The sequence below is a fragment of the Chiloscyllium plagiosum genome, unplaced genomic scaffold (assembly GCF_037043375.1).
Source record: "Chiloscyllium plagiosum isolate Xiang-an unplaced genomic scaffold, Cpla_swu_hap1 HiC_scaffold_9, whole genome shotgun sequence".
Lineage (NCBI taxonomy): Eukaryota > Metazoa > Chordata > Chondrichthyes > Orectolobiformes > Hemiscylliidae > Chiloscyllium > Chiloscyllium plagiosum.
The window spans coordinates 65,369,199-65,385,082 of NW_028270147.1; the positions used below are offsets into that span (position 1 = coordinate 65,369,199).

The 15,884-nt window shown below is 40.9% G+C and overlaps 1 protein-coding gene across 1 annotated transcript in view; it reads left to right on the forward strand.

Moving 5' to 3' along the window:
• kifap3a (kinesin-associated protein 3a) overlaps positions 1-15,884 on the forward strand; it is a 221,256-nt gene that overhangs the window by 20,028 nt on the left and 185,344 nt on the right. Inside the window, exon 2 of the mRNA XM_087990739.1 lies at positions 13,970-14,101. Within this exon, the coding sequence (XP_087846865.1) occupies positions 13,970-14,101 (132 nt within the window). The remainder of the gene's footprint in view (positions 1-13,969; positions 14,102-15,884) is intronic.

Here is a 15,884-nt window from a genome sequence, read left to right on the forward strand (position 1 = left end):
CAGAAGAAGGGTTTAATTCCTAATGAAGAAAGACAGAGTTTTGAAGGCCTTTGTGACTGATTTTGATGACTTACTTGCCGAATAGATTGTTAAGTCAATTCACGAGATCTGTTTTGAGCTTTATCTGCCATTAAATGTATATAATAAACCACAATTTACCACAATAAACCACACATGTTTAACTAATGTTGATTCTGATTTGACAATATAGGAGGTTACCTAAGATGGTATTACATATGTTTGCTTTGTTAGAGTTTGTGAAGAGAAAATTCTGTTTTAAACTAAGGAATCTTGTGTCTTTTTCTCTGAGGGCTTAATGGCATTCTCTTGCCTTTCCCCCATAACCTTGAACATTTTTCTATTTAAATAAACATTCCACTTGAATGCCTAAATTGAACCTATCACCACCACACTTTCAGCTGTGTATTCCAGATCCTAACTACTCATTGAAGTCTTTTTTCCCCCTCACATCGCATTTGCTTCTTATGCAAATTTCTTTATGTCTGTGCCAATCTTCTGCCCTATTTCAATAACCCTGCATGTTCTTTCTATTTAAATGAGCATTGATGACCTCTTAACTACCTTAATTGAACCTGCCTTCACTAATTTCTAAGAGTGCATCCAAATCCTAATTGCTATAAGAAGGCTTTTTGTTCTCACATTGTATTGTTTCTTTTATAAATTTCTTGAAACCTGTGCCCACTTGTTTTCAAGCTTTTTACAAATGAATTTTCTTCCTGTCTAATCTGTCCAGGCTCTCATGATTTTAAAGTTTTTGAAAATCTAATATCGTCTTAGCCTTCTCCTCTTCAAGAAAGACGGTCCCAATTTCTCCCAATTACCTTCATAAATGAAGGTTGTTATTCCTGGAATATATTATGTAAATCTCTTCTGCTCTCTCTTCAATATGTTCACATTTCTAATGTGTGGCACCCAGAATTGCAGACAGTACTTGAACTGAGGGCTAACTGTGTCATGTAAAAGTGCAGCATCAACTCAATGCTATACCCTTATTAATAATCCTAGGGTACAGCAAACTTCAGTTACTGCTTGCTTTACCCGTCCTGCCACATTTAATGACTTATGCTCGCGTACACTCAGGTATCTCTGTTCTTGTGCGTCTTTAATGGTAGCTCTCTTTATTTTATGCTGTTAAAAATCACACAACACCAGGTTATAGTCCAACAGGTTTAATTGGAAGCACACTAGCTTTCGGAGCGACGCTCCTTCATCAGGTGATTGTGGAGGGATGAAGGAGCGTCGCTCCGAAAGCTAGTGTGCTTCCAATCAAACCTGTTGGACTATAACCTGGTGTTGTGTGATTTTTAACTTTGCACACCCCAGTCCAACACCGGCATCTCCGAATCATGTTTATTTTATGCGGTATGCTTATGTTCTACCAAAACTTAGCATCTCACACTTCTCTGTAATAAATTTCATCTGCCACCAATCAGTTCACTCCAACTTGTCAATGTTCTTTTGTAGTTTGCCACTGTCTTCCTCAAAGTTTACAATGCTTCCTAGTTTTGAATCATCCACAAACTTAGAAATTGCCCCTCTATGCCAGAATCTGCAGTATTAGTAAATATAAGGAAAAACACATGTGCCAGAATTGACCACAGGGTAACTGTGTGAGAAAACTTCCTCCAGCCCGAAGCAAATCCATGAGATATTACTTTTTGTTTCTGATCCCTAGCCGATTTGTATCCATGTTGTTACTGTCCCATTTATTCCATGAGTATAGATTTTCTCATAAGTTTGTAGTGCGGTACTACATTTGAATGTCTTTTGGAAATGTGTGTACACCACTAAAGCAGCAGTGCTCTCAGCAAGCTTTTTTTCTTCCCTCTTCAAAAAAATTCCAGAAGTTTGTTAGTCATGATGTTGTCAGAACTAAGTTTCTTGAGCACTTCTGAAGGACAGAATTAATCTGCATTTAGCAAGACTGAGATTAATCAAGAAGAGTTTAAAAAAAAGGTGTTTTAAGAGTAGGTCATGTCTGACCAATTTGATTGAATTTTTTTGAAGAGGTCTTGAGGTGGGGGAAATGCTTTTGACGTGGTCTGCCTGGACTTTAGCGAGGCTATTTATAAAGTCCTGCATGATAGTTTAATTGTAAAGGTTGTACCCATGGGATCCAAGGAAATGTGGGTAATTGGAAGGTAATCGTCAAGGGCTGTGACTGGAAACCTGTAATCAGTGGGATTCCTGAGGGAGCAGTGTAGTGGTCTTGCTATTTGTGATAATTGTAAATGGTAGACTTGAATGTATAAGGGTTGGTCAGTAGGTTTGCAGATGATCCAAAAATTGGTGGGTTGATAACTTGGTGAGAAGGATGGCCTTGGATTACAGGAGGATACAGATGGGCTGATCAGTTGCAAATGAAATTTAGTCTGGATCAGTGTGAGGTGATGTACATAGACAGCACAAACAAGGCAAGGGAATACATTATGAATGGTAGGACCCTGGGAAGTACTGAGGATCGGAGGGACCTTGGTGTGCATGTCCACCAGGCCCTTAAGCTAGTGGGACAGGTGGGTAATGTCGTTAAGAAGCCATTTGGGATGTTTGCCTTAATTTAGCAGAGGCATTGATTTTAAGAGCAGGGAGGTTATGTTGGAACTGAATAAAATATTGGTTTGGTCACAGCTAGAGTGTTATTTACAGTTTTGGAATCCACAATATAGGAATGTCATTGCTTTGGAGAGGGTACAGAGGAAATTTACCAGGGTGTTGTCTTTTGGGAGAGTTTTAGTTGTGAAGAGAGATTGGATAGATTGGAATTGTTTTTCTTGGAGCAGAAGAGATTGAGAGAGGTCATAATTGAAATTATATAAATTATGAGCTGACATTGGGTAGTCAGGAAGGAACTGTGCACCTCCGAGGAGGGATCACTGACCAAGGGGCACAGATTTAAGGTAAGGGACTGGATGTTTAAGATAGGATGTGAGGAAAAATTGTTTTCACCCAGAGGGCAGTGGAACCTGAAACTTAGTGTTTGTAAGGCTGGTAGTAGCAGAAGCGTCATAACATTTAAATAATATTTTGATATGTACTTGTGATGCCAAGGCAAAAATGATAGTGCACCAACTGCTAAAAAATGGGATTAGAATTGTAAGGTGCTTGTTTTTGACCACAGATGCAATGAGCTGAAGGGATAGAGACACTCAACCTAATTCTTAAGCTGTCCAGAGACTTCTTTCCCCCTGTTGTAAACGTCCTGACTGTTCACCTACTCAGGTGTCAATTAAAGAGTTGTCGTTAGGTGGATGATCTACAACTGTTTGCATTTTGGGGCAGCATGATGGCTGTGCAGACTCCACGCAAGACCGTCTCCCCATGTCTACGTGGGTTTCACTGGGTGCTCTCAATTTTCTCCCACAGTCTAAAGATATGCAGGTTAGATGGGTTGGCCATGCTGAATTGCTGAGTGTCCAGTGATGTGTAGGTTGGATAGATTGGCCATGTGAGGTGCAGGGCTTTTTGGCGGGGGGTGAGTCTGGGTGGGATGCTTTTCAGAGAGTCGATGTGGACTTAGGTTGAATAGCCTGTTTCCACACTGTAGGGATTGTATGAATTTGTACTAACCAGACAGTGATCTGTTGCTGAATGAATCTTATGCTGCACACAAACCTCGGTTCACAATCGAGTTATAGTAAATTCTTTTGAAAAGTACAGCAACTCCTTCCACATACCATAGTCTTCAAATGGGCCTTTTCCTGTCTTGGTCAACAATCCAACACAAAGAAGAAAATGAATTTTGTCTTTACAGTGCTACCTTAAACCAAGGGACTGTGAAAATGATGCAGCAATATAAAAGAGTTACTGGGGTTCATTGTGTTATATCTCTGTTTCTCTGATTAAATAAGTGGGGAAGGATGATACAGACCTCGCTTCTGTTTCCAGGAGCAGTTTTGTCCAGTGACAAACTTCTGATCCTGGTTGAAAAACTAATCAATCGTGAGAGTTCAGGAATACTCCGTATAGTAACAATTTCACGCTAGGCTCCTAGACAAGCGGCTACAACTTTGGGTTTGCATGGTTCTGCTGTATTGTCCAGCCCATGAAGGAGAAAACATCTCATGTTTTCCGCCTGAGAGTGAAGAAGATAAAGCAAACCCCGAATCCTACTTTCTCTTTCTGCAAAGTTCCCTTATTTAAAGGGTGTAAATTCTCAGCTGGTGAATGAAAGGTTACAAATTGGTGTGTCCACAACCTTGTTTTCCTTTAATTCCCTTCTGACTCCTTTTGACCCTGAGCAGAACACATCTCATTGCCTGTAATCTAGACTGGAACCAGAAGTGTGCTTCACTGATTTGTTCTTTTCCTAACTGTAATATTAGTATTCTTTCTTGCCTCTTTGTGTCTATTTCTGTGTGTGGGGGAGTTTTTAAAAAAGGGCTAGAGTTGAGTTGTAAGTTAGCAAAGTGTATTTCTTTTCTGCCTTCTGTTTAAAAGCAATGTGTTTGCAATAAATAGCTGTTTTCTTGTTAGGTACAGAAATCTGATTTTTTTTTTAACCTGTGTTCATCAGTCAGGTAAGTTGGCAATTTTGAATAGTTCGCTTAAATCTTTTCACATTTATGACACTCCAGGCTTGACTTCTAGTGCACAACCCCAGGGACAGTCTAAGAAATGTCTTAAGATGTGTTAGGTGGCTATATAAAATCTGTTTTAATTATCCTTGTTGTTGTGGTCACTGTGGGATTATGCAAGTTAAAACTTTATTAAAGAAAATTATAATTTAAACTGTTGTTAATTGTTTAATTTTTCTGTTTTTATAAAAATGCAGTTGAAGAATATATTTGAATTTTATATCAATATGTTGGTTAGGCTTCTATTCACTGGGAATTTAAAAGTTGCCAGGTAAGCAGACTAGTGGAATATGGAACAAAAGTCAAACTCTTCAGGATACACATTTTAAATCGCTTAATAAAAGTGAGGAAGCTTTTGAAATGTATACTTGTTCGATTTATTTGATGATGTTTAAATGCTGGCATATAATTGGTTATGCTTAACATTCTTCACATTGCTGGAGTACTCAAAAATGCAAACTATTTGCTTTCTTTCCCTCAGTGACAAAGAATATTACAGTATAGAAGGATGCCATTTGACCCATTGTTTTTGTACTGGCAGCTGAAAGAGCTGCCCAGATAGACCCACTCTCCAACTCTATCTCTGTAGACCTTTTAACTTCGTTACTTTCAAATAGATATCCAGCTGTCTTTTAAAACCACCTGTCCTAAGCAATGCATTGCTAATCATAATAACTTTTGAGTTAAGAAATTCCTCCTCGTCTCACTCCTAGCTGTTTTGCTGACAGTCTTGAAATTGCGACCCCCCCAGTTACTGACATACCAAGTAGTGGACACAGAATATTCTCCTGTCAAAATTTTGAACACCTCAGTAAGGTCACCAATCAATCTTCTTTGTTCCAAGGTGAACAAGTGTAATGTCTCCAATTTCTCCTTGTGTCTAAAATCCTTAATTCCTGGTCTCATTTTCATAAATCTCCTATGAACTGTCTTCAGTGCTTCAGCATCCTTCCATAAATAAGGTGCTCATAACTGAGCACAATACTCCAAATGTGGTCTGACCGTTGATTTGTAGAGATGAAGCATCACTTCCTTGCTTTTATACTCTACGCCTCTATTTATAAACCCAAGGATCCCAACAGCTGCCTTGGCAACTCTTTCAACTTTCCTGGTCACCTTCAGGGAATAATGCATATGGACCCTGAGCTCCCTCTGCTCCTGTACTCCCTTCAATGTTATACCTGTATTATCTCTGTTTCTTCTACCAAAATGCATTACCTTGCATTTCTCTGCATTGAAATTTGTTTGCCAGGTGTCTGCTCATTTGTGACTGTCCCTCTGAAGTCACTCAACGTCATCCTCACAATTCACCATTCTCCCTAGCTTAGTGTCATGTACAAATTTTGCCCTTAACACCCATTTCCAAATTGTTAATATAAATCAGAAAAAGTGATTCCTGGGGGACACCATTTTCAACTCCTGTCCAATCTGAGAAATGCCCATCTATACCTACTGTTTCCTATCTTTTAGTCAACTTCTAATTCATACTGCCAAGAACCCATCATACCTAAAGATCTCTAATTTGCTAACCAGCCTGCCATATGGCACCGTATCAAATGCTTTTTGCAAGTCCAAATATACAACATCCACAGCACTACCTCATCCACTGCCTGTCAAAAAACTCCATTAAATTTGTCAGACATGACCTGCCCTTGACAAAGCCGCATTCACTGTCTAGTATTATCTTATGTTTCTGAAAATGTGTATTTACCCTATCCTATATTATGGCCTCCATCAGTATTCCCCGCTATTGATGTCAAGCTGACAGATCTGTAGTTTCCCAGGTTATCCTGTGTCACTTTCTTAGACAACAAAGTCATATTTGCAATGCTCCAGTCTCCTGGGACTAATTTTGTGTTCAGAGAGGCCTGGAAAATTTCTGTTGATGTCTCCCAAATTTGCTCCATTAACTCTCAGCAATCTAGGATGTATTCCATCTGGACCTGCTGATTTCTCTACTTGAAGTGCTTACTAGCCTTCTCAGCACTTTTTTTAAACTACTGTTCAGTGCTCAGCACTAACATGTTCAATTAGGCCATTGTCACCATCTTCTAATTTGTTAAAGGCAGAAGCAAAATATTCATTTAGTATCTCTGTAATATCCTTTGCTTCAGTGAGCAGCTTAGCCTGCTTGTTCTGTATGGGAGAAAATGAGGACTGCGATGCTGGAGATCAGAGTCAAAAAATGTGCTGGAAAAGCACAGCCAGTCAGGCAGCATTGGAGAAGTGGGAGAGTTGATGTTTTAAGCATAATCTCTTCATCAGGCATGTGTGTAGTGGGGGGTGGGGGGGAGGTACCACCAAGGAGATTGAGAGATAAATGGAAGGTGGGGGGTTACCACCAAGGAGACTGAGAGATAAATGGGAGCTGAGGGAAAGGTAACTGGGAATGCGATAGGTAGGTCAAGGTGGGGTGTGATGGTGATAGGTTGGAGTGGAGGGTGGAGCGGACAGGTGGGAAGGAAGATAGGCAAGTAGGACAGTTCAAGAGGGCAGTGCCAAGATGGAGGGTTGGATCTGGGATAAGGTAGGGGGAGGGGAGATGAGAAAATTGGTGAAATCGACATTAATCCCATGTCGTTGAAGGGTCCCAAGGCAGTAAATGAGGTGTTCTTCCTCCGGTGGCTAGGATTTGGCAGTGGCGGAGGCCCAGGACTTGCATGTCCTTGGTGGAATGGGAGAGGGAATTGGTGTTCAGCCACAGGGTGGTGGGATTGATTGGTGTGTGTGTGTGTGTGTGTACTAGAAATGTTCTCTGAAATGTTCTGCAAGTTGGCATCCTGTCTCCCCAATGTAGAGGAGAGCACATCGAGAGCAACGGACACAATAGATGAGGTGTTTGGAGTTGCAGGAAAATCTCTGTTGGTTGTGGAGAGATCCTATGGGGCCTTGGATGGAGGTGAGGAGGGAGGTGTGGGCACAGGATTTACATCTGTCACAGTGACAAGGGAAGGTGCCAGGAATGAAGGGTCGGTTGGTGGGGGGTTGTGGACCTAATGAGGGAATCACGGAGGGAATGGTGTCTGAGGAATGCTAAAAGGGGTGGAACGGGAAATGTATCTCTGGTGGTGGGGTCTGACTCTAATTTGCGAAAATGGCAGAGGATGATGTGTTGTATCCGATGATTGGTAGGGTAGAAGGTGAGGACCAGGGGCATTCTGTCCTTGCTTTGACAAAGGATCAGTTAGACTCGAAACGTCAGCTCTTTTCTCTCCTTACAGATGCTGCCAGACCTGCTGAGATTTTCCAGCATTTTCTCTTTTGGTTTCCGATTCCAGCATCCATAGTAATTTGCTTTTATCTCCAGGATTCTGTCCTTGTTGCGATTGGAGGGGTGGGGTTCAAGGGTGGCGATGCAGGACTTGGAGATGCGTGGACGGGCATTGTTGACAACATGGGAGGGGAAATTGCGGTCCTTGAAGTCTGTCATTTGGGATGTTCTGGAGTGGGGTTGCTCCTCTTGGGAGCAGATGCGGTGGAATTCGGAGTAAGGGATAGCGTTTTTTACAGGAGTTGGGGGTGGGAGGAGGTGTAGTCCAGGTATCTGTGGAAGTTGGTGGGTTTGAAGTAGTTGTCAGTGTTTAGTTGGTCACCAGAAATGAAGATGGGGAGGGAGGTGTCTGAGATGATCCAGATGAACTTGAGGTCAGGATGGAAGGTGCTCATGAAGTTGCTGAACTGTTCAACTTCCTCGTGGGAGCACGAGGTGGAGCCAATACAGTCATCGATGTAATGGAGGAAAAGATGGGGAATGGCGCTGGTATAGCTGCAGAAGATAGACGAAGGGGCAGGCATAGTGGACCCATGTGGGTGCCCATAGCTACCCTGTTGGTCTGAAGGAAGTGGGAGGATTCGAAGGAGAAATTGTTGAGGGTGAGGACCAGTTCACCCAATCGAATGACTGTGTCAGTGGAAGGATACTTGGTTGGGTCAGAGGGCAAGGAAGAAATGATGAGCTTGGAGGCCTTCATCATGGTGGATGGACGTGTACAGAGACTGGATGTCCATGTTGAAGATGAGGAATTGGGGGCTGGGGAACTGGAAGTCATGGAGGATTTGGAGGGCATGATGGTGATCTGTATGTATGTGAGTACACCCTGGACCAAGGGGACAGGAAAGCCGTTATGGACTCCACTCTATCCTTTATATTTGTTGTGGTTCTGTTCGCCGAGCTGGTAGTTTTTGTTGCAAACGTTTTGTCCCCTGGCTAGGCGACATCATCAGTGCTTGGGAGCCTCCTGCGGAGCGCTTCTTTGATGTTTCCTCCGGTGTTTATAGTGGTCTGTCCCTGCCGCTTCCGGTTGTCAGTTTCAGCTGTCCGCTGTAGTGGTTGGTATATTGGGTCCAGGTCGATGTGTTTGTTGATGGAGTTTGTGGATGAATGCCATGCCTCTAGGAATTCCCTGGCTGTTCTCTGTCTGGCTTGCCCTATAATGGTAGTGTTGTCCCAGTCGAATTCATGTTGCTTGTTGTCTGCGTGTGTGGCTACTAAGGATAGCTGGTCGTGTCGTTTCGTGGCTAGTTGATGTTCATGTATGCGGATTGTTAGCTGTCTTCCTGTTTGTCCTATATAGTGTTTTGTGCAGTCCTTGCATGGTATTTTGTACACGACATTAGTTTTGCTCATGTTGGGTATCGGGTCCTTCGTTCTGGTGAGTTGTTGTCTGAGCGTGGCTGTTGGTTTGTGTGCCGTTATGACTCCTAGGGGTCGCAGTAGTCTGGCTGTCAGTTCTGAGATGCTCCTGATGTATGGTAGTGTGGCTAGTCCTTTAGGTTGTGGTATGTCCTCGTTCCGTGGTCTTTCTCTTAGGCATCTGTTGATGAAGTTGCGCGGGTATCCATTTTTGGCGAATACTTTGTATAGGTGTTCCTCTTCTTCTTTTTGCAGTTCTGGTGTACTGCAGTGTGTTGTGGCCCTTTTGAATAGTGTCCTGATGCAGCTTCGTTTGTGTGTGTTGGGGTGGTTACTTTCATAGTTTAGGACTTGGTCTGTGTGTGTGGCTTTCCTGTATACCCTTGTAGTGAATTCTCCGTTCGGTGTTCTCTGTACCATCACGTCTAGGAATGGGAGTTGGCTATCCATTTCTTCTCTCGTGAATCGGATTCCTGTGAGTGTGGCGTTGATGATCCGGTGTGTTTTTTCTATTTCCGTGTTTTTAATGATTACAAACGTGTCATCGATATATCTGACCCAGAGTTTGGGTTGAATTTGTGGTAGGACTGTTTGTTCTAACCTTTGCATAACTGCCTCTGCTATGAGTCCCGAGATTGGTGATCCCATGGGTGTTCCATTGATTTGTTCGTATATCTGGTTGTTGAATGTGAAGTGTGTTGTGAGGCACAAGTCCAGTAGTTTAAGTATGCCGTTTTTGTTGATAGGTTCAGCGTCCTGTTTTCTGTTCTGTATGTCCAGTAGGTTGGCTATTGTTTCTCTGGCTAGGGTTTTGTCAATCGAAGTAAACAGTGCCATCACGTCGAATGATATCATGGTTTCTTCTTTGTCTATGTGTATATTTCTGATGATGTCCAAGAATTCCTGTGTTGATTGTTTTGAGTGTTTGGATCTGCTGACCAGGTGTTTCAGTTTCTGTTGTAGTTCTTTGGCCAGTTTGTATGGTGGTGTCTCTGGTAGTGATACTATGGGTCTGAGTGGGATGTCTGGTTTGTGTACTTTAGGTAATCCATAGAATCTGGGGGTGTTGTTGCTTTCCGGTTTCATTCTTTGTAGGTCAGCTCTGGTTATCTGTCCGTTTTTTGTAGATTCCTCAGTGTGTTATTTATCCTATTGGTGAGTTGTGGTGTGGGGTCAAATTCCTTCATTTGGTAGGTGTTGATATCTGCAAGTAGTTGTTGTGCTTTTTGGATGTAATCAGATTTATCTAGGATGACCGTCATTCTGCCTTTATACGATATACGAACAAATCAACGGAACACCCATGGGATCACCAATCTCGGGACTCATAGCAGAGGCAGTTATGCAAAGGTTAGAACAAACAGTCCTACCACAAATTCAACCCAAACTCTGGGTCAGATATTCGATGACACGTTTGTAATCATTAAAAACACGGAAATAGAAAAAACACACCGGATCATCAACGCCACACTCACAGGAATCCGATTCACGAGAGAAGAAATGGATAGCCAACTCCCATTCCTAGACGTGATGGTACAGAGAACACCGAACGGAGAATTCACTACAAGGGTATACAGGAAAGCCACACACATACAGACCATGTCCTAAACTATGAAAGTAACCACCCCAACACACACAAACGAAGCTGCATCAGGACACTATTCAAAAGGGCCACAACACACTGCAGTACACCAGAACTGCAAAAAGAAGAAGAGGAACACCTATACAAGGTATTCGCCAAAAACGGATACCCACGCAACTTCATCAACAGATGCCTAAGAGAAAGACCACGGAACGAGGACATACCACAACCTAAAGGACTAACCACACTACCATACATCAGGAGCATCTCAGAACTGACAGCCAGACTACTGCGACCCCTAGGAGTCATAACGGCACACAAACCAACAGCCACGCTCAGACAACAACTCACCAGAACGAAGGATCCGATACCCAACATGAGCAAAACTAATGTAGTGTACAAAATACCATGCAAGGACTGCACAAAACACTATATAGGACAAACAGGAAGACAGCTAACAATCCGCATACATGAACATCAACTAGCCACGAAACGACACGACCAGCTATCCTTAGTAGCCACACACGCAGACAACAAGCAACATGAATTCGACTGGGACAACACTACCATTATAAGGCAAGCCAGACAGAGAACAGCCAGGGAATTCCTAGAGGCATGGCATTCATCCACAAACTCCATCAACAAACACATCGACCTGGACCCAATATACCAACCACTACAGCGGACAGCTGAAACTGACAACCGGAAGCGGCAGGGACAGACCACTATAAACACCGGAGGAAACATCAAAGAAGCGCTCCGCAGGAGGCTCCCAAGCACTGATGATGTCGCCTAGCCAGGGGACAAAACGTTTGCAACAAAAACTTCCAGCTCGGCGAACAGAACCACAACAACGAGCACCCAAGCTACAAATCTTCGCACAAACTTTGAATCCTTTATTTTTTTTTATTATTTATATACTTTAAGAACATTTTACTCTGTTTTAGTCTAACCTGCCACCCTTTACTCATGCTTCCTCTGATCCTTCTTTATTCCAGCTTTACACACTTTCCTGCATTTGAACTACTCTTGCTGATTTCTGTTGCTATTATTACTTTGGTATGCATCGTATGCTTTCTTTTCTTCCTCATTTTCTTCAATATCCTAAGTCATCCAAGGTACTCTAGCTTTGGATACTCCATATTTATTTCTCATAGCTATGTACCTAGCTTGCACCCTATTAATTTATCTTTTGAAACTCTCCCATTTTTCATCAACTGTTTTATCCATCAAAATGCATCTTCAGTCAGTGTGCTCCAGATTAACTTTTAGATCCCTAAAATCTGCCCTTTTCCAGTCTGGAATCTTAATCATTGACTTTTTAAAAATCCTTTTCAACTTAATCTTGAACCTTATTATATATGATCACTATTTTCCAAATGCTGCCCTCCTCTGATGCTCTCCACTTGGCCTGCCTCAATTCCTCGAACTAGATCCAGCACAGTGCCCCTCCCCCCAGTAGGATTGGTTCCAGAAAGTTCCCCTACACTGCAGGGAGTTCTTCTGTCTTGTCCCACAATACATTGTTCCCAGTCTACATTAGGGTAAATCACCGACTATTATAACCCTAATTGTTCTGCAGACTCCCATAATCTGCCTACTTCTGCTTCCTCCCTGTTATTTGGAGGTCGACAGTAAATATCTTACAAGTTTACTACTTTCCTCCTGTTTCTCACCTCTAGCCATATAGAATCTAATTCTGGAACTGTATCTTGTTCAAGGGCAATGATACTATCTTTGACCAAGAGTGCTACACCTCCTTCCTTTATTGCACCCTGTTTCAACTTAAAGCCTTATATATTGAAGTATGCGAAGCATTGAATGTTGGTGTTGAAAATAGCTGATGGCAAGAAGAAAAATGAAAAATAAACAAATGTAACCAATTTTAAATTTTTTAAATGAATCCCATGATATATTCTTCAATTTCACTTAATTTAAACAAAGGCATTGTTCTTAATGGTTCAGTGAGCTAGCTGTATTAGTATTCACATGTACAGCTCATATATATTGCCCATTTAAGCATTTGGAAGATACTGCTGCAACTGTATTTATTTTCTGACTTAAAATTGCCTCCCAATCTGGACCAAAATAGCATGCATGAGAGTACGTTCTCGAAATGCGCAAATGTCTGATTCACAAACTTGAGGTTATCTTTGGCACATTGATTAATTAGTCAGAAGGAAATGGGTCTGGGTGGGTTACTCTTCGGAGGGTTGGTGTGGATTGGTTGGGCCGAAGGGCCTGTTTCCACACTGTAAGGAATCTAATAATAAAAAAATTTATATCCCCTAAGCAATTGTAGTCCTTCTAAACAGAAAACAAGCTCTTCTTTTTTATTTATTCTATTTATTTGTAAAACACTCCCAATGCAAATAAATTCCAATTACCATCCCAGGGACACACTCTCATATTGGTTTAAAAATTAATCATGGCTGCAGAAATACCACAAACTAATCTTTAAATCCTCATATACACAAACCCAAACACCACTAGTTCAAAAATCCAAACACTATTGAAAGTACAGCAAAGAATATAAATCATATACCTTACATCACATAATGCATGGTCAGTATGGAATGAAGCCAGTTTTCAAGCCTGGGATCTCCTGTCTGGATTTACACCAGTTGCTTTTTTGCCTTTGGCTGACTTTCATCAACCCCTTGCTTTGTTTAGTGCCAATTAATCACTTTGAGATATTATTTTATATTTAATTTCTATATTTTGGAATACAAGTAAGTCAGCCACACAAGATGTGGTCTCGAATTATAGAAGTATGCCTTATTCATGAGGTTCAGAGATTTGTTCCGAGATTGAGGACTGACATATTTAACATGAATGCTGTAGCAGTAGAATATTCCATAGGATCATTCCGTGATTTTGAGAAGCTGTAGAACAATGAGTTAGCTGTTTTGTCCAAGAATATTCAATGAAATAATCTTGGAAATTTTTAAAAACTGTATTAATTTTACTGACTTAGTGTATGAATATTTCCCTGACCATGAGATTCATTATAACTGATGAGAAATATTTTGTTTTAAAATCATTGCTATGGATTGCTACATAAGTACATTTGAATCTTGTGTAATTGTATTTTTTCATACAAAATCAATTTGTATGTTTTTTTTCCCCAAATCTAAACAGCTATTTGTTTCTCTTCAGAAAAGTCAAAGGAGGCAACATAGATGTCCACCCAACGGAGAAGGCTTTGGTTGTTCATTATGAAGTTGAAGCCACAATTTTGGGTGAGATGGGTGATACCATGCTGGGAGAACGTAAGGAGTGTCAGAAAATGTGAGTAACATCTAGCAAGTTATTCTGCTTGTCTCAATGTACCTTCTTAAAAATAATTAAATTTTTTAAAAATCCACATATTAAACTTCGATTAATTTTAAAAAATTTGTAACAGTTATACAGTTGTCGTAACTTGGATTTACATGGTATCCTTAATGAAGGAATGGCTGAATGCAAAATGTCAAGCATGCAATGGAGTGCAATTACAATAAAGAGAAAGCTGCCCAACTGAAGAAACACTTGAAGAAATACATGGAAAATATGTTGCATAAATACATAATGCAATAAGTCTACAATCTTCAGGAGACCTCTGAACTTTACAAAGGAGGTTATTTGTTCTAGGCGTTGGCTGTTTTCTTTCTTGAAAGGAATGATTGAATGTAAATGATCTCTTCCACACCATTCGCTGAATCTCCCCATGTACATTTCTTGGCTCGACATCCATTCTTCTGTTTCACACTCTGTTTTCTGTGCAAATTTCATATTTTTCAATTTTCTTTCATCTTACCAGTAAGTATATGATAATACTTTGATATGGCAGAATTTATAGCAGGAATGAAAGGTGCAGAAATAGTTAGGCATCCAGGGTTCCTACACTGGAAATCTAATTTATGGAAAGTAGTTAGTAAAGGTTAAAGAAAGACATGTCTTTATCTAGTGCTTTTCATAATTTCAGAACATCCCAGAGCAATGATGCACTTTTTAAGTGCACTTACTAATGTAATGTAGAAGAAAGATTTAGTCTTGGGGTAGAAGAGGAGATAAACAGTTTTGCATCATTACCTTTGAAAATTGGGACAAAAGTTGTTGAACGTTACGTCATGATTTAACAAAAACTTTAACTGTACACTAGTTGAACAAAGTTACAAACCTAATAGTGTATTTTATTACTGATTATATTTTGAACCTGAAACTCTCAACGGAATGTCCCCTGCTCTAGTTGAGTCACCCAGTACACAGGATCTTGAGGATTCTTTCATTTCTCCTGTGAGCAAAGTAAGATAGAGCACAGCTCTCAGCAGTTCACCATGATTCTCTGCACTGGTCCTGATACTCTTAAGGGTATGAGATTTCTTAGGGTTCTCCTCCAAGCTTCAGCCTAGTGAAATCCTCCAACACATTCTCTGCACTTCGGTTGCAGACTTCATAACTCAAGCATGGGCTCCATTACACATTTGCTGAGTAACTCCAAATCACAAACATCTTGGTTCCTGATAGATCTCTGCCACTGATTCATAGTTAGTGATGCACATTGTGTCTTCTGCAAACTGCTCCTGACTTCAATGCCTGTTTCTGAGTGGTGTCAGACCGATAAAACACAAAACTAAAGAAATATGTTACTCGAATCCATTCCCCCATCTACTTGGATGGTAGAGATTTACATCAATTATTTATAATTCCCGAACCTTCTCTTTGTTCTGGGATACCATATGAATAATTTAAACTCCAAATCAGAGAATTTTAGACATTGTGTCTCCACCCAGGAGTTCAGAGGTATTCTTTGTTTTGTTTCCAATACTTCCTGCTGTGAGCTTAGAACATAAACTTAGGTCATCTTTTGATTTGCAATTACTTTAGGTTGCTTATCACTTGCTTCTCAAAATGGGTGTTTTCACTTATTTATAAAAAACTAAATCCTCAAACTTTTATACTCCTAAAATGTACTGTAATGGACCGTTTAATCTCCCCAATATATTAAGATGGCCGAGACCCTAGTTTTTTCTTATTTTAAAGGCAAGTACCAGGCATTGTGTTCCAGGTGCAATTGGATTGGTCAGACTAC